The 25,131-nt window shown below is 58.7% G+C and overlaps 2 protein-coding genes across 4 annotated transcripts in view; one reads left to right on the top strand and one right to left on the bottom strand.

Moving 5' to 3' along the window:
• LOC102488345 (chloride channel protein ClC-Kb) overlaps nt 1–13,189 on the top strand; it is a 15,244-nt gene extending 2,055 nt beyond the window's left edge. Inside the window, exons 4-20 of one of the 3 annotated variants that reach the window (XM_006145252.2) lie at nt 411–539; nt 1,331–1,470; nt 1,788–1,865; nt 1,949–2,027; nt 2,556–2,681; nt 3,216–3,300; nt 3,405–3,506; nt 3,996–4,080; nt 5,336–5,509; nt 5,972–6,041; nt 6,207–6,317; nt 6,576–6,789; nt 7,918–8,051; nt 11,522–11,610; nt 11,755–11,835; nt 12,398–12,484; nt 12,774–13,189. In XM_006145252.2, coding sequence (XP_006145314.1) covers nt 411–539; nt 1,331–1,470; nt 1,788–1,865; nt 1,949–2,027; nt 2,556–2,681; nt 3,216–3,300; nt 3,405–3,506; nt 3,996–4,080; nt 5,336–5,509; nt 5,972–6,041; nt 6,207–6,317; nt 6,576–6,789; nt 7,918–8,051; nt 11,522–11,610; nt 11,755–11,835; nt 12,398–12,484; nt 12,774–12,821 — 1,832 coding nt within the window. In that variant the 3' untranslated portion in view covers nt 12,822–13,189. Of the gene's footprint in view, nt 1–410; nt 540–1,330; nt 1,471–1,787; nt 1,866–1,948; nt 2,028–2,555; nt 2,682–3,215; nt 3,301–3,404; nt 3,507–3,995; nt 4,081–5,335; nt 5,510–5,971; nt 6,042–6,206; nt 6,318–6,575; nt 6,790–7,917; nt 8,052–11,521; nt 11,611–11,751; nt 11,836–12,397; nt 12,485–12,773 lie in introns of all 3 variants that reach the window. The other 2 variants (XM_006145251.1, XM_006145253.1) reach the window with 2 other exon arrangements.
• A 100-nt stretch (nt 13,190–13,289) lies between these two features.
• FAM131C (family with sequence similarity 131 member C) overlaps nt 13,290–25,131 on the bottom strand; it is a 31,470-nt gene continuing 19,628 nt past the window's right edge. Inside the window, exons 5-11 of the mRNA XM_006145434.3 lie at nt 20,740–20,837; nt 19,856–19,971; nt 19,117–19,152; nt 18,779–18,872; nt 16,078–16,260; nt 15,745–15,855; nt 13,290–14,347 (exon numbers count right to left, since the gene is read on the bottom strand). Of these exons, the coding sequence (XP_006145496.1) occupies nt 14,067–14,347; nt 15,745–15,855; nt 16,078–16,260; nt 18,779–18,872; nt 19,117–19,152; nt 19,856–19,971; nt 20,740–20,837 (919 nt within the window). The 3' untranslated portion in view covers nt 13,290–14,066. The remainder of the gene's footprint in view (nt 14,348–15,744; nt 15,856–16,077; nt 16,261–18,778; nt 18,873–19,116; nt 19,153–19,855; nt 19,972–20,739; nt 20,838–25,131) is intronic.

Genomic DNA, 25,131 nt, shown 5'->3' with positions numbered 1-25,131 from the left:
GCAGGGAAAGGAAGGGTCTAAGACTCCCTGGAGGGTCTCTTAGCTGCCATACGAGGATCTGCTATCCTCTGAGGGGCTGAACACCCGTTTATTTAGTTCTTCATAGGACTCGGTTAGTTTTCAGAAGCTGTGAGGAGCTGCCATTGCCAGCCCATTTGGCAAGTGGGAAACGGGCTCAGAGAGGTTGAGTCACTTGCCCAAGGTCCCTTAGCCAGGAAGTGGCAAAATTGAGATGTGGGCCCAGGGTTGTCGTCGTGGTTTTTCTTGTGAGTCTGCTACCCACTGGGTGGCCCTGGGCCTCCCCTCTGTGAGCCTCCATTTCCTGGTCAGTAAGTGGGCACCAAAGTGTCTGGCCCCGGGGGCTGCAGAGGCTGTGGGTGGCTCCCTGACGCCTGCCCCGCTGTCCCCAGCACACAAGTGGTTGTACCGGGAGATTGGGGACAGCCACCTGCTCCGGTATCTCTCCTGGACTGTGTACCCTGTGGCCCTCATCTCCTTCTCCTCCGGCTTCTCCCAGAGCATCACGCCCTTCTCTGGAGGTGAGTCTGCAGCAGCCATGCCATCGGTCCGCATGCCTTGCGGGCACCATAGTCTCCACTGGCCAGACCTTTACACCTCCCATGGGGCTGCTGAGGGGGAACACAGGAAGCAGCAGCCCCATCTCAGTCAAAGAAGCAGCCTCTGGGGAACCAGCAGTTAGCGTAATGGCTATGTCGCCGGAATCCAATGTAGTTGACATGCCGGGCGCGTGTGCGTGCGTGCCCAAGATCCCGAGAGGAGAATGGAGGAGAAGGGATTGCGGCGTGACCATCCCCCCTGGGGGGTGATTTCTCGCTTTCTGTCTCTATGTCTCTCTCTGTCTGTCTGGCGAGTGCACGCGCCCTATAGCAAAAAACAAACAAACAAACAAACAAAAAACCCTCTTAAAAAAAAAAAAAAAGCAGCAGCCTCTGAAGAGCCCTGTCGCTTGCCTGAAGCCCCGTAGCAAAAAGGCCAGATGCTGACTCTCGGGTCGCTGCAGACTCTACCTCCTTCCGAAGGGCTCCTCTGGGCCGTGACGGGAGGACAGGAGGCAGGTTCCCCTGCAAGGCTGGAGCCAGTGGAGGGGCCTGAGATTCCTCCCCAGCTGCCCTCATCCACTGCAGCAGTCCCCCAGGCCCTGCTAGGAGAACACGGACAACTCACACCCTCTGACCCTTGGCTTCCTCATCCACAGACGGGTTTGGGAATCCTGCCCTCACAGGGCTCTGCAGCTCCTGCTGCGGCCACGTGTGCTTGGAGGGGAGGGCTTTAACCTGAGCTCCCTTCTCATCCCGACCACCCTTCCCAGGGTCTGGGATCCCAGAGCTGAAGACCATCTTGTCAGGCGTGGTCTTGGATGACTACTTGGATATCAAGAACTTTGGAGCCAAGGTGGTGGGCCTCTCCTGCACCCTCGCCACCGGCAGCACCATCTTCCTGGGCAAAGTGGTAGGGGCAGGCGTGAGAGTCCCCGGCCCACCCTCCGCCCTCCTGCCCCTGCCTTTCCTCGTCGTCAGAGGGAACTCAGGCCAGGCTGTGCCTTCAAGAGCTCAGTCTTGGAGGACAAGCAGGTCAGGTCCCCAGACTGTGACAAAGGCCCCTCAGGACATCCCTGGGGGTGGGGAGATGGACGAGGAAGCGTGGGTGGGGGGAAAGTCATGTTGTCTTAGGGGGGCTCCTCTACTCCCCTCTCCAGGGCCCCAGGGTGGGGGAGGGAGGGCTGCCTCCCCTCGGGGCATGCCCGTGTCCACACCTCGCCTTGGCAGGGCCCTTTCGTGCACCTGTCTGTGATGATTGCTGCCTACCTGGGCCGCATGCGCATGAAGACCATCGGGGACTCTGACGTAAGTGGCTGGGGGCTCCCCTGGAGGAGGAGGAGGGAGGAGTGGGGGGGCGCTGACTCTGAGCTGGCACTCGGCTCCCCCAGAACAAGAGCAAGCAGAATGAAATGCTGGTGGCAGGGGCGGCGGTGGGCGTGGCCACGGTCTTCGCTGCGCCCTTCAGCGGTGAGACCTCCCTCTGTCCTCCTGCACCCCCGACTGGTTCACGCCCCTCCTCTTCCCTGGAGCCCCTGGGTGGGCCAGCTCCACCTCTGCCCAGCTAAGCCCAGAGGAGGTTCTGGGGCTCATTCCAGCTCTCAGTGGTGTTGCTGTGAGCTTGGCCGCCCTGGGCGAGGGCATGTGGAGCTACTTTAGGGTTCCATTAGACTCACTTGGATTTAAAAGCCAGCTCCTGCTGCGTGACCCTGGCCAGTGAGTTCGCCTCTGAACCTGGTTTTCCTCATCTGTGGTGACAGGGTCACAGGAGTCCCTACACTTTGAGATGGGCACACAGGCACCTGATGGCTAGGCTGGCTGGACATGTTCCCTGGTCAGCAGGTCCCGTGCCCAGGGGTCAAGTCCTGCCCACCTCCGCCCCTGTCATGTCTGCCCAGGGCTGTAGGACCGGAGATGAGGGAGCAGGTGATGCCGGGAACCCTGTGGCTGTGGACTGGGTGGGGGGGATCCTCCTGAGCTCAGTGTCCCCCCACCCAGGTGTCCTGTTCAGCATCGAGGTCATGTCTTCCCACTTCTCTGTCTGGGATTACTGGAGGGGCTTCTTCGCGGCCACCTGCGGGGCCTTCATGTTCCGACTCCTGGCGATCTTCAACAGCGAGCAGGGTGAGCCCCTGGGCTCCCTGGGCTGCCCCTCCTCTCCCTCTGCATCTCCTTCCTCCTCCTGGCCCTCCTGCTTCCCTGTTTTCACGCCATTCGTGATAGAATGCACGTGCCCTTGAGCCGGAGACCGGCACTCCCCACAGGGCCTGGTCGCCCAGAGCCCTTCCTCCAGCCTGCAGCGTCCGGTCGTGGCGCTCGCTCGCATGCCTGGTGTGTCAGGTTGACAGGCCGGGACTGAAGCCCTGGCTGCCACATGGGACCCAGCCGGGCCCCATCCTGTCCCCCTTTTCTCTCCCTCTTTCCACCTCCATCTGGGAGGATGGAGAAGCTGGCCCATGCTGGGCATGAGGGACGTTGGGCCTGAGGGTGGAAGGGGCGGAGCTGGGCAGGGACGGGAGGGCCCGGTTGTGGGGCCTCGATAACCAGGAAAAGGATGTCTGTGCTGGCACCTGGCGGCCCACCCCGCCTGCTGACACTGGGACTTGGGTCTGGGTGCGGTGGGAGTGCGAGCTCAGATCCCCACTCCCACTTCCCCAGAGACCATCACCACCCTCTTCCAGACCAGCTTCCCGGTAGACGTCCCCTTCGACTTGCCCGAGATCTTCTTTTTTGTGGCACTGGGGTGAGTGGGTGCCTTGGGCCCCTTGGGAGTCCACCAGGGGCCTCCCGCAGGCCTAGGCTGGGGCCCCTGGTTCAGGGCAGCTCCAGATCAGGCCCCTCCCCCAGGGCTATCTGCGGGGTCCTGGCCTGCGCGTACCTCTTCTGCCAGCGAAACTTTGTCATCTTCATCAAGACCAATCGGATCCTCTCCAGTCTGCTGGCCACCAGGTGGGCTCCGGGCTCCGACTGCCTTCAGCGGACTCTGCACCTCGTGGAGAAAGCCCCATTTCCTGCCTGACCCCTCCTTCCGAGCCCCCAACCCTCTTAGGGAGCCCCCATTTCTCACTAACAGCCCTCTCCACATTCTCACAGTCACTGCACCCCCTTTCTGGGCCACCAGCCCCATCACTTAACCCCCACCCCAAGCCCCAGCTCCCCTACTGAGCCCTCTCCTCTCCCAACCTTGTCTGCACCCTGGCTTTGGTGCCGGCAGCCCTCCTGCCCTGGGCCAGCGATGTGCCAGCCCCGCCCGGGCTTCCCTCCCAGCCTCCTCTGCCCCAACCTCCCCCATCAGCCCTGACCCCATCACACTCCGTAGTGGGGGCTGAGTCCCACCCATCCCTTCTCCATCCTGGCTTCCTCTGATGGGCTGGGGGCTGGGTGAGGCCCTGTCCAGAGTGGAGGAGGGGTGACCCCAGAGCACCCCTCTCCCAACAGCAAGCCTCTGTACTCTGCCCTGGCGGCCTTGGCTCTCGCCTCCATCACCTACCCCCCCAGCGTGGGCCGCTTCATCGCTTCTCGGGTAAGGGACCTTGAGCTTCGGGTGGCAGACATGGGGAACCCCCATTTTCACCCACTCACTCATGTGCATTATCTTACTTTGTCCCCGTGACACTTCGTAAGAGAGACATCTCTGTAGCTTTTTTTTGAGAGGTTTTGCTATAGGGCACATGTGCTTGCCAGAAAGACAGAGATAGACAGACAGACAGAAAGCAAGAAATCACCCCCCGGAGGGGTTAGCCACACCACAATCCCTTCTCCTTCATTCTCCTCTTGGGATCTTGGGCACGCACGCACACGCGCCCGGCATGAATTTAAGCCACCAGGGGCACGCACGCACACGCACCCGGCATGAGTTTAAGCCACCAAGTCCAGGACTCAAACCACAGTCAACTACATGGGAGTCCAGTGACATAACCATTATGCTAACTGCTGGTCCCCTATGTAGCATTAAAAAAATAATTATTATTTATTTAATTAATTTGTTTGTTTATTTTTAGAGAATATTTTTTGCTATAGGGTGTATGTGCTTGCTGGAGAGACAGAGACAGAAAGCAAGAAATCACCCCCCCCCGGGGGGGATGGCTGAGACACAATCCGTTCTCCATTCTCCTCTTGAGATTTTGGGCATGCACGCATACACACACACCCAGTGTGAGTTTTAAGCTGCCGGGTCTGGGACTCAAACCACGGTCAACTACGTGGGAGTCCAGCGACATAGCCCTTATGCCATCTGCAGGTCCCTCATTATTATTGTTCTTAAATTTGCTACAGGGCACATGTGCTTACCAGAGAAAGAGAGAGAGGGGGCAAGTGAGAAAGCAAGCTGCCAGGTCTGGGACTAGAACCGTGGTCAGCCAGGCGGGAGTCCAGCACCTTTAACCTCCATGCCACCTGCTCGCCCTGCGTCATATATATATTTTTCAAAGCACCCCCAGAGGGGTGGCCACACTGCAATCCTTTCTTTTATCCTTCTCTTGGGATCTGGGGCACGTACACATGTGCCTGGCATGATTTTCAAGCTGCTGGGTCCAGGACTCCAACCACACTGTCAGCCATGTGGGATCCAGTGCCTTAACCTCCATGCCACCTGCTTGCCCGACTATGCACCATTTTACAAATGCGGAAACTGCAGTTCAGAGAGACTAGGGCCATTCCCAAGGCTCCCCAGCTGGGAAGCGGCAGAGTAGGATCTGAGGCAGGGTCAGGCGGTAAGGGGGCTGCTGGGATTGCTGCTCAGCCCCCTCAGGCAGACCTTTCCCCGCCCCCTGCCCCAGCTGTCCATGGGGGAGCTTCTGAGCTCACTGCTCGACAACAACTCATGGGCACTGATGACACGGAACTCATCCCCACCCTGGCCTGCGGAGCCCGACCCCCAGAACATGTGGTTCGAATGGTACCACCCGCAGTTCACCGTCTTTGGGACCCTCATCTTCTTCTTCATTATGAAGGTGGGTCCCTGGGCCCCCAGAGTGCGCTCAGAGCCAAAACCAACTTTGTTAGGGCGGGGCAGCCTCCTCAGCACATAGTATGACTGAGCACATCACACAGTATGACTGAGCCTGGCCCTCTACCCCGCCTCCCTAGTCTGACCCTGCCTCCCTAGTCCCCCCTCGCCCCTCCAACCCCTGTTCTGTGGTCCCCAGCAGGTCCCGCCCACTCCAAGCCTCGGTCTTCTCTTCTTCAAAACGGGGTAGTTGTGGTTTTCTACCCCAAGGGAAGGCCAAGAGAGCCGGTGCCAGGCACACAGTGGGTGCTTATTGGGCGAGATTCTTTTCCTGCTGGCTGTCTTTCCCCAAGTGGGACACATGCCTGGGCACCCTCTCTGAGGCTCCCTGTCCCCACCCCGTCTCTCTGTGCCCACACCTTGCCCCGGCCTCTAACTCCCACCCCTGGGCTCCTACTGCCCACAGTTCTGGATGCTGATTCTGGCCACCACGCTGCCCATCCCCGCCGGGTACTTCATGCCCGTGTTCATCCTTGGTGAGTCTGGAGTCCCGAACGTTGAGAGGTTCTGGGTTATCGGTGCAGGGCCTGGTTCCTAGTCTGTGCCCTGCCCCAGGTGGTACTGAGGGTGGGCCCCAGAGATGAGCGCTATGGGACCAAGCCAGCCTGGTTCTGCCTTCCTCACCCAAAGTCTGTGGCCAGGAGCTGTCATCGGGCGCCTCTTGGGGGAGGCCCTGTCTGTCGCCTTCCCTGAAGGCATCGTGGCTGGAGGGGTCACCAACCCCATCACGCCGGGGGCGTATGCCCTGGCAGGTGAGTGGGGTGGGTCCTGCTGGTGGCCAACATCGGACGGCTGGGCTGGTGGTTCTGGGGGACACAGAGTGGTCACTGAGCTGTACCGTCAGCCCCCTCCCTGAGCCCTGTCACTCTCAGTTGCTGCCTTGTCCCCCTTCCTTCACTAAGCCCAGGCACCGGGGCACTCGTAACTGTGGCCAGCGTGAGGCCTTTGGACAGTCGTGGCCGGCCCGTTGCCATAGCCGTGCCAGCCTTGCCCTGGCCCTGCCCCTGCAGGGGCTGCAGCCTTCTCGGGGGCGGTGACCCACACCATCTCCACGGCGCTGCTGGTCTTCGAGCTGACCGGCCAGATCATGCACGCGCTGCCCGTGCTGATGGCAGTGCTGGCGGCCAACGCCATCACCCAGAGCTGCCAGCCCTCCTTTTACGACGGCACCATCATCATCAAGAAGCTGCCCTACCTGCCCAGGATCCTCGGCCGCAGCCTCGGGTGAGTGGCACCCACCTTGGGCTGGCGGGTGGCGCCGTCTGGGTGAGCTGGGTGACCCTCAAGGAGCACCACTGCGCTGACCTTGGACGTGAGGAGTGGGGGGGGCCACACGGCTGCCCCCTGGTCTCTGCTCTCCTGCTGCCCTGTGTGACCTTGGCCCCACGACCTGATGAGGGGCTCAGAGAGGTGCTGTGTCTTGCTCCAGGTCACACAGAGAACCAGCCCCAGATCTGAGAGGTCCCCCCTCGCCCCTCCAACCCCTGCTCTGCTCCCTTACTGGCACATTGGGAGCTGGAGGTGGGACTAGATGGAAACGAGTCTGGAGATCCAGAGCAGCTTCTGTCCTCGGAGAAGCAGGGCTCAGAGCTCTGAGAGCTCCGGGGGCAAGGCCAGCCCCATCCCCACTCCCCGTGAGAGCTCGAGCGACTTGGTCCAGACAAGCAGTGCCTGATAGGTACTGCATACGCCGGGGCTAGCCGTGTGCTGGCGCTGTGTGGCCACTGTGCCCTCGTGCAGGTGAGACAAGTGCACGCTCAGTGAAACAAGATAGGCATCAGGACCAGCAGGTGGCATAGTGGTTATGTCACCAGACTCTCACGTGGCCGACCACAATTCGAGTCCCGGATTCGGTGACTTAAAAATCACACGGGGCATGTATACATGTGTGTCCAAGATCCTGGGAGGAGAATGGAGAAGGGATTGCAGTGTGGCTGTCTCCCTGGGGATGATTTGTCACTTTCCTTCCCACTGTCTTTTTCTTTCTCTCTGGTGAGAACACATGCCCTATGGCAAAAAGCTCTAAAAAAAAAAAAAAAGAAAAGAAAAGAAAAAGAAAAAGAAAAGAAAAGAGAAAATGAGGCAGTCATTAAACCTTGAAGTCCGCCCCCCCATGTAATTTTTCTTCAAATGAAATTCTCCAGGAAAAGCTGCAGGCTAAGCCAGACCGATGTGGGCTGGTCGGGGAGACAGGAGCCCGGGGGCTGGAGGTCAGGACAACCTCCAGGTTCTTTGCACTGTATGGTTCCTGCTACACTCAAGCACCATGAGTCCTTGTTCCCAGCTGCCACAGCCTCGTCCTGCAGCCTGACAGCCCCACAGGGCCTGACGGGAGCATGCCTCTGCCCGCAGCTCCCATCCTGTGACTGTGGAGCATTTCATGAACGGCACCATCACCACGCTGGCCAAGGACATGCCGCTGGGGGAACTGGTCAAGGTCGTGACGTCCACAGGACTGGCTGAGTACCCACTGGTGGAGAGCACAGGTACCCAGCAGGAGGCAGGCAGATGGCTGGCCAGGGGCGGTGTAGGAATTCCCCCACCTTCCTTATGGACCAGGAAAGGGGAAGCAGGACTTAGGGTTGTCGGGCAGACCTGAATCAGAATCCAGGTTCTGTGACTTAGTAACTGTGTGATCTTGGGCAAGTCTCTTCACTTCTCTGAGCCGCAGTGTCCTCACTGCTAAAATGGAAACAATAACCTACCTTGGGATGGCCGACAGCTGGAACGAGAGCAGGGAAGGTGCTCCTAAGACACTCCAGGAGCAGCGTCTGGGAGTCTAAGAACCAAGCCCCGGTTACCTGAGAGTGGAGGCCGGCCAACGGGGACCCTACTGGGTCTTCCGGGAGCCTCCTCCCTCCGGCCTTCCTTTAAGCAGTTCCCTCCTAAGTCCCTCCCCAAATCCCTGATCCACAAGAAAAAACCCTTTGGAACAGCAGTCCTTGCAAAAAAGAAACATTCCTGATCCACAAGAAAAAACCCTTTGGAACAGTGGTCCTTGCTAAAAAGACACATGGGCTAAGGCTTGGGGAAGACGGAAGTAGAGCGTTTTTCCTGTTGAGGCGATACAGAACCTGAATAGAGAAGGTAAGCCGGGGGCTCGTGCCCACTCGCTCTTCTGCAGCCAGCACACCCTGGTGCACGTGAGGCCCGTGCACACGCTGTGCATGGCGTGGCTGGATTCTGATTCGTGCCTGCCCTTTCAGCAAGTCACCTTGTGCAGTGAGCAGTCTCTGCAACCACATGGGTCACCCATGCCCACCCCAAGGGGAAAGAGCCAGGAGTAAACCCCTCAGGTGCTATGAGCCCCAGCTCTGTTTTCCTCATCTGGGAACTAGAGATCAATACGGTATAGGGTCACCAGAGGTTCTCATCCCCAATGCCGGCCTTCCTCCCTGCCCTAGCTGGGACACACTTAGGATTATGCTGTAGGACATGCCAAGGAACTCATTGGAAAATCATATGGATGACCCACCAAGAGTTCTCCTCTGGGAACTGAGAACTGGCCTCAAGGCAAAGTCCTGTTTGCCTTTCGAGCCACAGACAGTGAAGAACTCCCGCTCACAGGCCCAGGCTGTACACTGCATGGCTCCCCTGAGAACCAAACTTAGTTGTTTATAGAAGGAAAGTGGGGTGGGCAGTCAGTGATGCGGCAGTAACACAGCTGGATCCATGTGGGAGAAGTCCAAAGTTCGGTCCCGGGCCTCGCTAAGCATGCCAGGTGCGCATGTGTGGCCGAGACTGGAGCTGGACAGTCCTGTGAAGGCCAAGTTGCGGGTGCCTCCTGCTCTCTGTCTCTGCCTCTCTCGAAAGAGAGAAATGGATCATTTGTGTTTGTTTGCTATAGAGCACATGTGCTTGCCAAAGACAGAGACAGAGAGGAAGTGGTAAATCAGCCTCCAGGAGGGATGGCCACGCAGCAATCCCTTCTCCATTCTCAGCGTGGGATGTTGCGCATGCACGCACACACCCCCAGTGTGATTTTCTTTTCTTTTCTTTTCTTTTCTTTTCTTTTCTTTCTTTTTTTTTTTTGAGAGGTTTTTGCTATAGGGCACATGCACTCACCATAAAGACAGAGACAGGAAGCAAGAAATCATCCCCCGGGGGGGATGGCCACACCGCAATCCCTTCTCCTCCATTCTCCTCTCGGGATCTTGGGCATGCACCCACATGTGCCCAGCGTGAGTTTAAGCCACCGGGTCTGGCACTCGAGCCGCAGTTGACTACATGGGAGTCCAGCGACATGGCCATTACGCCAACTGCTGTTCCCAGCCCATTGTGATTTTCAAGCCACTGGGTCCAGTATTTGAACCACTCATTTGGCCGTGTGAAATCTAGCCTCCTTTACTTCTGTACCACCTGTTGACCCAAGTAAACTTTTGTTTTTGTTAAGGAGGGGGACACTTATATGTATAATTGTCAAGTTTTTATTTTACTGGACAAAAAGCAAAGATGCTCAGATGGCCCCTCAGAACTGAAGCCTGCCAAGTCCTGTGATACCCAGGGCTAGCATGGGGTCTGTCAAGGCCCAGCACCCAGCAGGACCTGGAGCACAGTGGCCTCCTGGGCTTACTCCTACTCTGGACTGAGCCAGACCTGAGCCCCATGGTGGGAAAATGAGGGAGAGAGCCCAGCCCTAGCACACAGGTAGGAAGCCGAGTGCAAGAAAATTAGCCCTGTGCCGTTGAGCCTGTTTCCTCTTCTTTTAAATGGGTCTTATGGTTACAGTAGACCCAAAGGCCACTGTGATGTTCCTGAGAGACGTGAGCATACCCAGCATCATTCTTGGCAGTAGGTGTTCAGTAAATATTAGCTCTCTTCTTTTAATTTTTTTTCCCATAGGGTGTGTGTGCTTGCTTTAAAGAGATGAGAGAAAGAGAGAGAGAGAGATAAATGACGTCCCAGGGAGGATGGCCATGCTGCAACCCCTTCTCCGCCATTCTCCTCTCAGGATTTTGGGCACGCATGCACATACATTCAGCACGATTTTCTTTAGTAATTTCTCTCTCTTTTTTTCAAGAGAGAGATTTTTGATATACGGTATGTGGCTTGCCGGAGAGACAGAGAAAGACAGAGACAGAAAGCGAGAAGTCAGCCCCCAGGGGGGATGGCCACACTGCAATCCCTTCTCCTCCGTTCTCTTCTAGGGATCTTGGGCACACATGCACACAAACCTGGCATGAGTTTTAAGCCGCCAGATCCAGGACTTGAACCGTGGTCGACTATGTGGGAGTCCAGTGATGTAACCATTATGCTATCTGCTGGCCTCTCTTTTTCTTTTTCTTTTTCTTTTTTTTTAAAGAGGTTTTTGCCTAGGACCAGCAGTTAGGGTAATGGCTATGTCGCCGGACTCCCGCAGTTCGAGTCCTGGACCCGGTAGCTTAAACTCACGCCGGGCCCGTGTGCGTGCATGCCCAAGATCCCGAGAGGAGAATGGAGGAGAAGGGATTGCGGCATGGCCATCCCCCCTGGGGGGTGATTTCTCTCTTTCTGTCTCTCTCTGTCTTTCTGACGAGTGCACGTGCCCTATAGCAAAAACCTCTCCCCCCAAAAAAGAGGTTTTTGCCTAGGGCTTGTACACTCACCAGAGAGAGAGAGAGACAGAGATAATGAGAGGGAAAGTAGGAAAATCACTCCCTGCCCCAGGGACGGATGGCCGTGCCATGATCCCTTTTCCATTCTCCTCCTGGGATCTTGGGCACATACACACATGTGCCCAGCGTGATTTTCAAGCCATTGAGTCTGAGACTCGAACTGCAGTTAGCCATGTGGGAATCCAGCAATGTAACTGCTAAGCCATCTACTGGCCCCCTGCATGATTTCTAAGTCACTTGTCCAGGACTCGAACCTTGGTTGGCCATAAGGGAGTCCCTCCTGCACTGTAACCACTGTGCTGCCTGCTGGCCCCAGTTCCCTGTTCCTCAGGCACCCTCTCTTCCTCTCCCCCACTTGCCAGAGTCTCAGCTCCTCGTGGGCGTCGTGCAAAGGGCCCAGTTGGTGCGGGCGCTCCAGGCCGAGCCTCCTTCCTGGGCTCCAGGACAACAGGTGGGTACTCGGGAGGGGTGTTGGACTGGGGAGACCGGCCGGCTTGTGAGGAGGGGCCAGCTCATCTGTGGGAGGTGGTCTGAGGGGCAGCTGAGCTGGGGAGGCTGGCCTCGGCGCTCACAACCCCCCCCCAATCCCCAGCAGTGTCTTCAGGACCTCTTGGCCGGGGGCTGCCCTGTGGAGCCAGTGACTCTGCAACTGTCCCCAGAGACCCCCCTGCACCAGGTAACAGGGAGAACCAGGACTCTGGGGTAGTGGGGAAGGTCCTGCTGGGGACATGAAGGCTTCAGCTCCACCCCAGCGCTGTAACTTTGTTCCTCCTGGGCCTGTATTCCCATCTGCAGAATGAGCACAGCAGCCCCTGCCCTGTCTGCTCCTCATTGCCAATGATGTGGGGGATGAGACTAGGGAAGTGGGAGGCTTGGGAAATCGAGGCCTCTGGGTAGAGAAGGTGATTAAACATACTGCGTTAAAGCACATGAGGGTTTCCATTTCAAGCCCACCACATTCTCCATGAGCAGGACAGAACCTGGCACATGAGGTGGAGGAGGGGCAGGCACAGGCTGGGAACCTGGGTGGCCCTAACCCCTCGCTGACACAGGGTGATGCTGGGTAAAAGGTCCTTTCCAGCTGAAGGCTCGCCTGGCTCCTTGCATGGACTCTGGGGACCCCTAGTGGTCACACTGGACATTGCACCCATCACTTCCTGGCAGGGTAGGGGAAATGGGGAGGGGTTGGGGTGCTGGGCATTCCCTGCTCTCCAGTGTCTCCTAACACCCCCATCCAGGCACACAACCTCTTTGAGATGTTGAATCTTCAGTCGCTCTTCGTGACGTCACGGGGCAGAGCTGTGGGCTCTGTGTCCTGGGTGGAGGTACCAGGGTCCCCAGGGTGGAATGTAGTAGGGGAACCCATGTGAGCAGGCTGGGAGGTGGAAGGGGAGTGCCAACGTCCTCCATCCAAAACCTGGGGGGCCCAAGGATTCTGATGACCCCACCTCCTGGCCCAGACGATACCCGACCTTGTGGCCCGTGGCCTGCCTGCACCACTCTAAAACCCACTCAGAACTGACTCTTGAGGTGGGGAGTCGAGCAATGCTGGCATCCCCATTGTCAACTGTGTCTTCATCCTCCTTCCAAGAAACCCCTTCTTCTTTGTTCTAGTTGAAGAAAGCAATTTCCAACCTGACAAATCCACCAGCCTCCAAGTAAGCCGGCCCGGAGAGACGGAGAGGATACCCGGGCTGCCCTGGTGACTGGCTGGGCAGACGTCTGCCTCCTCCCGCATCACAGCCCACCCCTCAGCCCAGCTCCACCCCATAGAGGGTGCCCTGTTCTCTGTGCCCCATCCTGAGTGCGACGACGGCTGCCAACTCAGAGCATCCCACCCTGCACAGCGCTCGGAGTGTGCGTCGGGGCTCAGGGACTGTCCCTCGAGCTCCTGAATGAAGACAGTGGTGTGTGCTGCCACCAAGGGCAGGCACGGAAGCCCTGGGGCGGGGGCGGGGGGCTCTGCCTCCCAATCGGAGACTCCTGAGAAAAATAAAGCTGCCCCCAGAGCTGCTGCCCATCCTCACGTCAGGCCGGAGGGTGCTGAGCGCACGCCTCGGCCCTCCGCTGTGCTGGCCCAGCTGACACAGGCGTTACAGGTCAGGCCCTGGGCCTGGACCAGATCCAGTGGGGCTGTCCTCAGGTCTCAGCAGGACCCTGGAGCCCAGGGTCACCCTAGCCCTGTCCCTGCCTTGACACAGCCTGGCTGTCAGTGAGGTCCCCAGTGTGGTCCCCCTGGGGAGTTGGAAGAGCCTTGGGTGACCTTTGTGGGGCCTCTGGTGGCAGCAGGTGTGTGTCGGGAGGTGGGTTTAAGTCCCCCTAGACCCCCCACCCAAGGCGCGAGGACCCATTTTCCTCAGCAGAGACCAGGCCAAGTTCATTGGGGGTGAATCCACGACTTTAATGTCTTCAGAGAACCTTGAGGGAGGCGGGATGGGTGCGAGGAGGGAGCGGGCTCCCTGGGGAGGGGAGGGGAAGCAAGGGCACAGGGAAGCAGGAAGAGGGATGGACAGACATCGTCAGACAGTCAAGGAGCAGAGGCTTAGCTACCAGAAGAGGCTGCCCGCCTCGACGAGAGCCAGTGCAGAGGGGGCAGGGACGAGCCCGGCCGGGCCTGGCGTCCACTCCTCTGGGCTGGCTGCCGGGGCTCCGCTGAGCCTGGGGGTCTGCTGAGGCTGAGCTCGCTGAGGGCAGAAACCCCGCGGGGAAGATGCCCACCTGAGCCGAGAAGAGGGAAGGGTTATGGCTTCCCCTGCCGGGGCAGGTCCGCAGAGGCACAGTGGTCCGCAGGGGTGCTGGCGCCCACCCGCGCTTGCCCCAAGGGGTTGAGAGGCGCCCAGCTGCAGGCCCCGCGGTCCCTGGGCTGCCTGCCAGGCGGGGAGGTGGGGCGAGCAGGTCAGCCCGGCCTCAGTTGTAGAACACCTCGTCCTCCTCCGACAGAGAGCCGCTGTCCACTGAGGGCAGGGAGCGCAGCAGGCGGGCCCCACCCTCGGGCTCCGGGCCCCCTGGCAGCCGCCGCCGAAGCTGCTGTCCCAGTCCGGGGGACTCCGAGCCGGCAGCTGTGATGGGGGGCTCCTCCGGGGAAGGCCAGCCATCGTCGGGGGTGAGGCCAGGGGAGAAGGCCAGGAGACTGTCGTCCTGCGAGGGGCCGCTCAGAAGGCTGTCCTGAAGGCAGATGCTCTCCAGGTCTGGAAGACCAGCAGGTGGGGGCGTGAGGGGTGCAGTCCCTGCTCCTCCTCACCCTCCCTGGGTGTGTGAGGGAGGACAGGGGCAGAAGGCCTGCCTCGAAATCTCACTTTGTCACCAAGGCGTGTGACTTTGGGCAAGGCACAGAACCTCTCTGAGCTGCATCTGAGCCCGTTTCCTCCCTGCGGCCCTGAGAGGAGCCAGCCTGTGGGTTCTGGGGATGGAGTCCTTGGCGTCCCCTCCCCCAGGTCAGGGAGGATGAAGCGAGATGCTCACACAGGCTCCGCCCGGGGCCTAGCTCCTCAAGCCCTCAGAAGTAGCCCTGTGTTGGGACCAGCAGGTGGTATGGTGGTTAAGGTGCTGAACACTCCCACACGGTTCGAGTCCCGGACCTGGTGGCTGCCTTTCTCACTTTCCCTCTCTCTCTTTCTCTGTGTCTCTCTCTCTTGCCAAAATAAATAAATAAATAAATAAATAAATAAATGAATAAATAAATCAAAATAAATATAGTTGATGTGGCTAAAGATTCTTGAAAATGCCCAGAGCTAGAAAATGCAAATTATGTGGTTTATCAATCTTTCTTTTACTTAAGTGTGAAACTACCTGACAACAAAATGACAAAATTACTTGAAAGCACATTTGTAGTGTTTACTTTTATTCATTATTTATAGTCCTTCCTCTGTTCATTATAATACATTCTTCTGCCTAGAGAAGATATGAATATACCCTTTTTTGACCATCAGAGAAAGATCCTTTTACTTTCCTCCATAGCAAAAAAAAAAAAAAAAAAAAAAAAAAAAAAAAAAAAATTCACACAGGGTACACGTGTGTGTGTGTGTGTCCAAAATCCCAAGAGGAGATCAGAGAAGGAATTGTGGTGTGGCCATCGCCTCTGGGGGGTGATTTCTCGCCTTCTGTCTCTCTGGCGAGCATACATGCCTAAAGCAAAAATGTCTCTCTTAAACAATTAATTAATTAATTAATTAATTAAAAAGCAGTAACCCTGGGTCCCAGAAAGGTGGCTGGTCGGTTGCGCCTGGTCGTGAGTTTTGGGTCCTGCTCTGATGCCCCTAGCCAATCTGGGCACGTTCTGGATCTCGGGTGCCTCTGTTTCCCCTGCGTATAATACGGGGAGCAGGACTCCCTTCCAGGGCCGCGGCAAGGAGCACAGGTGGCACCAGCCCACACTCGGCTGGGCTCTGGGCTGTGGTCGCTCTCCCGCTGCTCACAGCATTTCCAGGCCGCGGGCAGGCCACAGAGCCCCAGTCCCATCTCACAGACAGAAACAGGCCAGGGGAAGGCGGGCTTGCCCGGCCGCACGGCATTAGGAGACAGAGCCGGTGTCCAGCCTCAACTCATCCCACTCGCCCCCCGACTCCAGGTGCCCACTGGGTTGTACCTTGAAGCTGGACGAGGTCCTGGTGGCTGCTCTCAGGGTGCAGCTCCTCATCGTCCAGGGAGGACCAGGCACTCAGCGTGGCCTCTGTGATGGCAAACTGCTCGGCGACCCCTGGGGGCCAGACTCGGCTCAGTGGGGGCAGAGCAGTCGGGGGGTCAATGACAGGACCTCTCTGGGTTGCCCTTCCCTGCCCCAGCGACCCAGAGTGCCATCCTGACGCCCTGCCCACCCCAGCGTGTTATTTTCCGTGTCCACTGTGCCGCCCGGTGACCCAGACCCCCCGGGGCCCGGCTTCGCCCTGCAGAGCGGCCGGAGTGCCCCTGCCCCACCCACCTGCAGCAAAGCGGGCCTCGCGCAGCTCCTCAGGGAGGCAGTGATAACGCTCGTCCTCTGCCGGGGACAGCTCCCAGCCCGACCGCTGGGCGCTCCAGCCCTTCCACTCGATGAGGTGGGCCACGCGGCCGCGAGCCATGGCCGTGGGCTTCGTGATGTGGTCCTTGATGCTCTGCACCACCCCTGGGGCACCGAGGCACTCGGTGACTGTCCCAGCACATGCCCCGGCTCAGGGGCCTCAACACCCCAGGCTCCCACCAGCCTGAGCAGCCGATGCCCCATGCCCACCCTGTACCACCCCCCCCATGAGGCCTGCACCCCCATCCCCATGCCCAGTCAATGCCCCGTCCTGTGCCCACCCAGTGCCCCACACCCTCCACGGGACCTGCACCCCCATCCCCATGCCCAGCCAATGCCCCATCCTGTGCCCACCCAGTGCCCCACACTCCCCATGGGGTCTGCACCCCCACCCCCATGCCCAGTCAATGCCCCATCCTGTGCCCACCCAGAGCCTCACACCCTCCACGGGGCTTGCACCCACACCCCCCATGCCCAGCCAACGTCCCGTCCTGTGCCCACCCAGTGCCCCACACCCTCCAGGGGACCTGCACCCCTCACCCCCCATGCCCAGCCAATGCCTGGTGCCCCTGCCCTGTGCCCACCTCACTTCACTTAGATGCTGCCCACCCACTTGCATGCCCCCCTCCCAGTGAGAGTCCTTGCCTACTGGGTGCTGCTCCCTCAGACCGGCCATACCCCTCACTTCCCTTCCAAACTAGTTCAGACCCTTCTGCCCAAGGAGCTCCACTCAAGGACCGCTACCATCAGACCCCCAACCTCCCTCGGCACCCAGTGCTTAGCAGGGTCTGCCGCTCCGAGAGAGTGTCTCTGCGCCTTGGCACTGGCCAGTTCCATTGAGGGTGAAGTAGGCAGGGAAAGCTTCCTGGAAGAGGTGCCCTGGAGCCGGGCTGTGAAGGTGGGCTGGATTTGGACACTGAGGCAAGACTGAGGCTAATTCAGAGACGTGAAGAGGGCAAAGGCGTGGTAGAGTCCAGTGTGGTCCCAGGACTAACAGGCCAGACGCTGGGCAGCGCCAGGACGGGGGGCAGACTGAGGGCCGACTGGGCCAGGCTGAGGGCTCAACCTGCACACAGGGATGGGGAGCCGGCAGGGTGAGGATCAGGTGACAGGTGGGTCCGCTGCTTCGGAAGAACAGCCCAAGCAGAGGACAAGGGGCCAAGGCTGAAGGCAGGGCCACGAGGGACCCCTACAGGGACCCAGCGAGCGGTAGGGTCGCATAGGGCAGGCAGAGAGTGGGAGCTGGGGAGGTGATGGGGAGACTGTCAGGAAGGATTCAGCCTGTCCGGTAACCAAGGCTGAGAACACGCATCTGGCTGTCGTAGGTCTCCAGTGCCATGACCTTAGGAAGGGCAATACTGGGTTGGCCCCAGAACACAGAGGTTAAGCCAGATTCCACATGACCAACCATGTTTCAAACCCCGGCCCTGGAGGTTTGGGTAACTATCTGGGTGCATGTTTGTGACCCAAATCCTGATGGGATGCAGAAAAGGAGGGGAAAGGGTTGCAGTGTGACCACACCCCATTGAGGGGCGCTTTCTCTCTCTTCGTCTCTCTCCGGTGAGTGTGCATGCCCTCCGGCATTAAATAAAAAGGCCAGGCCCAACTACTGTGGTGCCAAGGGCGGGGTGCTGCTTCGTGAGTCTGGAGCCACCTGGGAGGCTGGATCAGGCTTGAACCTCAGGCTGGCCTGAGTATGCCAGGCACACCCACACGACTGAGGTGCCCACTATGGGACCAGGGAAAGGGTCTCTGTGTGGTGAGACCCCCGTAAGGGCAGCTCTCGCTCTCTCTCTCTCTCTCTCATAAAATACCAATCAATAAATACAACTTAAAAAAAGAAAAGTTGAGGTGCCCGCCTGGGGACCAGGGGAAATAGAAAGACGTAAGTGAGGAAGCGGGACAGCCCCCAAGCTGGGGAGTGTTGGCCATCAGAGGAGGGTTTCTGGGGGAGGTGGCGGTCCAGGCGGCCCTTGAGAGCAGGTGAGTGGAGGCAAGGTGCCTCAGGTGAGGAACGCGGGCAAGTGTTTTTTGGGCTGGGAAGGGGCTAGTCATCCAGGTACGTAAGGCTCTGAGGGCCACTAGGCCACACTGGGGGCCAGAGGGCTGTCAGGCTGAGCATGGCCCAGAAGCCCGTGCACGGGCCGTGGGGAACAGAGCACGAGGTGGTCGCTGAGACCCCCGTCACTGGCCTGCGGTCCCCAGCGGCTCACACTGACCCTCCTCCTATGCCCTGCCCTGAGCTGTGGGAGCTGCCTCCCCCCGAGATGCTGGGGAGGTTGCTGGGTCCTCCCCAGGGTCCTCCCCAATGGGGGACAGAAAAGTTCAGCCACCTGCCTCCAAGGGGTGCGGTTCACGCTCCAGAGCTCCCCATGGAATCAGGCTGAGGAAGAGAGACTCCCCGAAACTGCGTCCCGGCCAAGCTCCTCCCCAGCCCTGTCTTGCCTCCTCACCCCCTGCAGGCTTCTCTTGAGAGCAACCCCTCAAGGAATCAAGCATGACCCCCATCTTGCCGCTGCATGTAGGAACCCCGGGGCACAGGGCTGCTGTGCAGTTCAGTTCTGCCTTCCTACAGCCAGTGTCCCCTGTGAACAGGGACGGGAGAGGGGCAGCTGGGACCTACCCACGAGGGATGAGGTGGCCAGGGCTGCCACATTGTAGTTGCTGGAGCAGGATCTGGAGTCGGACAGGTAGCCGTTGGTGGTCTGGAAGCACCTCTGCAGAAAGGGGGCGGGTGAGCAGGAGGGGCAGGCTGCCGACGTCATCACCCCACCGTTCCCATGCCCATCATGCGCCCCCTCAAGTCCCCCAGCAGTGGGCAGGGACAGGGCAAGGGCAGGCAAAGCCAGGGAGCCCACACCAAGTCCATCAGGTTGCCCCTCCCAGGCGGGCAGGGCCACATGCACAGGGGAGGGAAGGGCAGTGCCATCTCTGTGGCCTGGGGTGGCCAAACGCACGGACCTGCCAAGGATCCCAACAGAAATCCATCTGTTTGTCCTAAAACGAGAGAACGAGGGTCAGGTGGGGCCAGGCCAAGACCCCAGGTGGTGCCCCAGGAGGCTGGGGTCTGCTCTCCTGGGTCATGCCCTGCAGTCCTCCCAGCAGGAGAAGCTGCAACAGCAACACTGTGGGGGGAGGCTGGTGGTGCAGGGGACAGGATAGACCTGGGTTCGAGCCTTGGCTTTGCCATTTCCTAGCTGAGAATCCTGGGACCAGTGATTTAGCATTTCAGAGTACTGGTCTGCCAACTTTGGAAGAGGGTGACAGTGCCATTCCTGGGCTGTGGGGAAGACAGACGTGTGTGCAGGGGAAGTGCCTAGCGCAATGCTTACCACGTGGTTCATGCTGGAGGGGGAAACCGTAACACGACAGGCAGTTCCTGCCACAACCCTTGGAGCAAGGACGGAAATCACACGCCAGGATCTGGGCCCCCAGCAACGTCTTCCTAATCAATCAGACTGAGATCCCATCCCGTTTATTCCTGAGGGGCGGCGTGGGATTCGGAGGCTGGTAGGGAACATGCTGTCTACAAGGCCAAGTTACCTGCGCGGGAAGACCTTCAGGGGGACTGTCACCAGCCTGGTCCTGTCTCTGATGTCCAGCCCAGTCCTGACCCTCCTCCAGCTGAACACCAGCCTTCATGGGCCCTGATCCCACAGGGAGGAGCCAGGCGGGCGCAGGGGTGGGGAGTGCCCGTTACCTTGCCAGTGACAGATTCCGGAGCAGTGGTGGGTGGGTGTCCAGAGATCAGGTCCGGGTTCAGGGGGTCCGTGCCCTGGGGCACGGGGCAGTCCTTGTGAGCACTTGTGAACAGGTCTGGGAATGGGGATGACAGGAACTTAGACTAGCTCAGCACCTCCGCATTGTTTCATGCGAGACAGACTCGTGTCCCCAGCCGGTGGGGTCCAACCAGACCTGAGGTGGGAATTACTGACCCCATCTTCTTTTTCTTGGAGAGATTTTTCATATGGGGTGTAAGCACTCGCCAGAGACAAAGAGACAGAGAAACAGAAAGCAAGAAATCACCCCCTGGGGAGATGGCCACACCACAATCACCTCTTCTCCCTTCTCCTCGGGATTTTGGGCACACACACACGCGTGCCTGGAGTGAGTTTTAAGCTGCCGGTGCAGGACTCAAACCGCAGTTGGCCATGTGGGAGTCCAACAATGTAACCAATACGCCATCTGCTGGTCCCACGCGCCCCATCCTCTTTTCACCACATCCACTAACTAGTACCCGCACCCCAGCATTTTTGCCTCATGGAGACCTCCGATCCATTTAGCCTCCTGCTCTCCCAAAGCCCCTCGTGGTCTCAGTTCCCCCCAGCCTGGCTAGGACTCCCTGACGCATACACCACGCTTTCTCTGGCGATTCCCTCACCTCTCTGCTGGGACCTGAGCAGCTGAAAGTCATAGGCCACACGTGAAGCCGGGGCCGGGACGCAGGGCGCTGCCCAGGCTCCCTCTGAGTACTGCCTGCTGTGCTTGCTTCTTGCCAGCCGAGGGCTTTCCCTGCCTGCCTCCTCCAACCTCGGACACGGGCACCCCACACTCCCCGCCCCCCTGCTGCCGGATTCTCCTCACCTCCCACTGGATGCAGCACCCCCATCTCACCCCCAGGTTCATCCCCCTGCTTGCCTCCTGCCCACAGCAACTCCTCCACCTCTGTAAGGAAGGAGGAGCTGGAGCCAGCAGGTGCCATGGAGGTGAAGGCAGCTGGATCCTGCTCCATTGGAGTCCCGGACACAGCGACCTGAAAAGCAGGCCAGGCACATGGAACGCGTGCCCAAAGTCCCGAGAGGAGAATGGAGTGGCCATCTCCTCCAGGGGTGATGTCTCACTCCCTCCCCCAACTGTGAGCGTGCATGTCCTCTAGCAAAACTAAAAAGGAAAAGAGCCAAGCTGTCCTGCCCCCTGGAGATCAGCCTGGCCCCCATGGGGCCCCTGCTCCCTCTGCACTCCACCTGGAACCTCGAGGGGCCCTCCTGCCTGTTCTCCTCTCTCCTGTCTCCTCACTGGCTCAAGCCATCAGCATCCCTGAGACCCAAACATCTCTCATGTCTTGAAAACTCTCTCTCTAGGGACCAGTAGGTGGTGTGGTGGTTAAGGCTCTGGACTCCCACATGGCTGACCTCGGTTCAAGTCCTGGATCTGGTGGCTTGCTTTCTCACTTTCCCTCGCTCTCCCTCCCTCTCCCCTCCCTCTCTCTCCCTGATGAGCGTGCATGTCTGTAACAAACTAAAAATAATATTAAACAAAAATTTCTTAAAAAAAAAAAAAGGGGGGGGGTTGGCAGTTGGCATGGTGGTTAAGGCACTGGACACTCCCACATGGCCAACTACGGTTTGATTCTTGGACCTGGTGGTTGGCTTTCTCACTTTCCCTCTCTCATTCTCTCTCTCTCTCTCTGGTCAAAGTGAAATAAATGAATAAATAATTAAATTAAATTAAATTAAATTAAATATTAAAAAAAACTTCTCTCCACCATGTTTCCCTCCCCTACCTGCCCATGGCTCTGTGCCCTCCAGAGCCCTCACAGTCTGTGTGTGACGTCCACCTCCTTGGCCCCCATTTCCGCCCGCTCCTGCCAAGCAGGCTTTCACAAGACGCGCTCCTCCAGCAGCCAGACGCCTCCGCCTCCGTGTGGCCAAGCCCAGTGCCTCCTCTGAACTCATTGTCCTCCGCCAGTGCACAGCACCCCAAAGCGCCCACCCCTTTGGCCCGCATAGCTGCCTGTGTCCTGGCTCCCTCCCTCCTGCTGGCAGAAGCAGGCTCTGTGGCCCCTGCAAGCAGCCACCTGGCACTCATTTCTCCCCCATGCTGCATAGGGGGCTCCCCAGAGAAGCAGCTGGAGAAGTGGGAACACTGACAAGGGAGAGGCCTGGCAGGGGAGGGGCCTGCCGCCCCCTCTGGGATGGCAAGAACAGTACAGTTTTTGAGAGCAAGTGGACAGTGAGGAAAGGGTCTTGTCGGTGCCCCCTAAGAGGGCTGCTTGCAGGACAAGGGAACCCCAGCCCCAAGAGGCTGGAGGATAGCCCAAGTTAGGAGAGAGAAGTCGGGCAGGAAATGGACGAGGTCAAGGAGGTCAGGTCCCCTGTGACAGGGGCTCTAGAGTGACTCCCTGGAGAACCTGTCCGTGCTAACCTGGGAGACATGTGGCCTCCTGTCCCACCGTGTCTCATCGTGCTCCTGGGTGTTCCTCAGAAATCCCCAGCACGGTCCTGCCTCAGGGCCTTTGCACTGGCTGTTCCCTCCCTCCATCTGGAACTCTCTCCTCCCAGACAGCCGCCGCCTCACCTCCTCACTCTATTCCGGTCTCCGCTCAAATGTTACAGGCTGAGCTAGGCCTCCCCTTCTCTCCTCCCGTTTCACAGTGGCCATCCCTCTCCACATCATGTGTGTCCCTCACTGCATCCGCACTCCAGGAGGGCTGGGCCCGCATCTGTTTACCCACCAGAACAGCCCAGCACCTGGCACCCAGCTAACGTCACCCAGAGAAAGAAGGCGTGTGCTGAGGGTTGGCACGTCCTCCAGAAGTTCAGGTATTGAAATCTGGGGAGCCAGATTTGTTGAAAGGACAGGCATTTAACCCCACGGTGGTGTGGGAAGGCGGGGCCTTTGGGAGGTGACTGGGACTGGACGAGGTCCAGGGTGGGACCCTGCCATCCACTCCTGGCAGCTCCGTGAGCCAAGCAGACACGGCACAGGAGCTCCTCCAGTCTCACCGTAGGTGCTGCCTCCACAGGACTCCGCCACGTCCCCGCGACCTTGGCCCTCCAGATCCACCGGCTGAATAAACCTCTCTATAAATCACTCAGGCTGAGTCTCTGCTTCAGCAACAGAATGAACTAAAACAGCAGGAGCCGGTGTCAGCCAAGAGACCAAAAGAGCTCCGGCCCCCCGCCAGACCCCAGCGAGTCGGAGGAGAGAGACCCCAAGAGAAGAAGGTGGGCGGCAGAGAGAAGGGAGTCAGGTCAGGCCAGCTCTATGGCCTGGTGGCTAAGGCAGCTGGATTCCACATGACCAACCTCATGGTTCGAGTCCTAGATCTGGCAGCCTGAGAAACACTCCAGGTGCAGGTGCATGCGTGCCCCTAATCCCAAAATGGAGTGGAGAGGAGGAGGGATTGCAGTGTGACCATCCCACGTGGGGGCATGCTTTTTTCACTTTCCTTCTCTCTCTCTCTCTCCAGCAAGCACATGTGCCCTCTGGCAAACTGAAAAATAAAATAAGGCTATAAAAAGAAAAAGTGTTTGCAATTGGTGTCCTATGGCAAAAATCTAAAAAAGAAAGAAAAGAAAAAGTTTGAGGCCCAGCCAATGAGGGGACACCACTGTGTGGTGGCGAAGCTTGGATCTGTTCCTGGCCCAACCTAAACAGGTGGGACGTGGCGGTACCCCTCCGGGGTCCCATTTAACCGAAACCTAGAGCAGGACTGCACCATGAAGGCACTTTGTCAGCCACTCCCGTCTCCCTCTTTGCTCTCTCGCTGACACCTTTTTTTTTTTTTTTTTTTGGTTCTTGCCATAGGGAGCTTGCACTCACAGGAGAAAGACAGAGACAGTGAGGCAGAAAGTGAGAAATCACTTCCTGGGGGGTGGCCAGGCTGCAATCCCTTCTCCTCCATGCTCCTCTCAGGATTGTGGGCCCATGGCACATGAATACAGTGTGACTGTCAGGCTGCCAGGTCCGGGGCTTGAACCACAGTCAACCATGTGGGAGTCCAATGCCTTTAGCTGGCCCCAAAAGTTATCACTCTTTTTTATTTTTTCTAGGAGAGATTTTTGTATAGGGCGCATGCTCTCAACAGAGAGACAGAAAGTGAGAAATCACTCCCAGGGGGATGGCCACGCCACAACCCCTTCTCCTCCATTCTTCTCTGGGGATCTTGGGCACGCATGCACACATGCCTGGCATGAGTTTTAAGTCACTGGGTCTGGGACTCGAACTGCGATTGACTATGTGGAAGCCTAGCCATGTAACCAGTAAGACATCTGCTGGTCCCAATTGCCACTCTTAAGGCTCTGGAAGTCCCAGAAGCTGTGCACATGTAAGGTGAGGGCAGGGCGGTGGCAGCTACAGGCTGGCCCTGGGAATTTCAAGAGGCGCTGGGGTATTTCTAGGACCCCTGCCCGTTCCCAGGAGGAAGGCACAGAGTGGGAGGAGACATGGCTTGGACGAGGTCATTCACTGAGGGGTGGTGGGCACGAGGACTGTTGGATCCTGGCCCCTCCCCTGCCTCAGTTGGGGTGCAGGTGCCTCTGCCGAGCTGGCTTCTCCCCCTTGAGGACTTTGGCCCCGTGATGTCACAGGCTGGTTGCCATGGAGACGTCAGGTAATGAACCAGCCCAGGGTGAAATCACGGGCTGCTCTTGGCCCAGCTGGGACTGGTGGCCACGTCACCACCAGCAACTGGAAAAACACAGAGTTTCATGTGGGGTGGGAGCTGGCAGGCAGCCCGAGGGGACCGCTCGCCCCTGCTCTGTGACTGCCTGCCTCTGCCGGGGGAGCTGGGGCACCCCGTTCTTTGCCAGTCCTTGCCCCCTCCCCTGACCTCCAGCTCTGAGGCCCCTTCTGGAACCTACTCCCTCCCCCACTGCCCTTGTCCAGGGAGTGACAGGTCCGTGGTTGCCATGGCAACCTGGAGGGGGCCTGCCTGATCTTTCAAGGAAAGGGAGTCACCAGAGGTCTCCTCTGTCCCTCTGCCTTCCCACACCTGCCCTCCACATGCGTGAGGGCCACCCCGGGCGTTCCCACCCCATGTCTAACCTAAGCCCCTCTTGCTGTAAAGCTCCCATCCTAGTCTCTGCGGCCCCACCCCTCAGGCACCCCCACTGCCGAGTCCACCAGCTCCTTTAGCTATTCTGCGGGGCTCCACGTCCCAGCCCATTAGTCACTGCACCCCACACCCCCCGGAGTGTCTCCTAGGGCTCCACACCCCAGGAGGGCAGAGGCGGGCCACGAGTAACCCTGCTC

The sequence above is a fragment of the Tupaia chinensis genome, unplaced genomic scaffold, assembly GCF_000334495.1.
Source record: "Tupaia chinensis unplaced genomic scaffold, TupChi_1.0 Scaffold000146_1, whole genome shotgun sequence".
NCBI lineage: Eukaryota > Metazoa > Chordata > Mammalia > Scandentia > Tupaiidae > Tupaia > Tupaia belangeri.
This window is presented reverse-complemented; position numbering and strand designations above follow the sequence as displayed.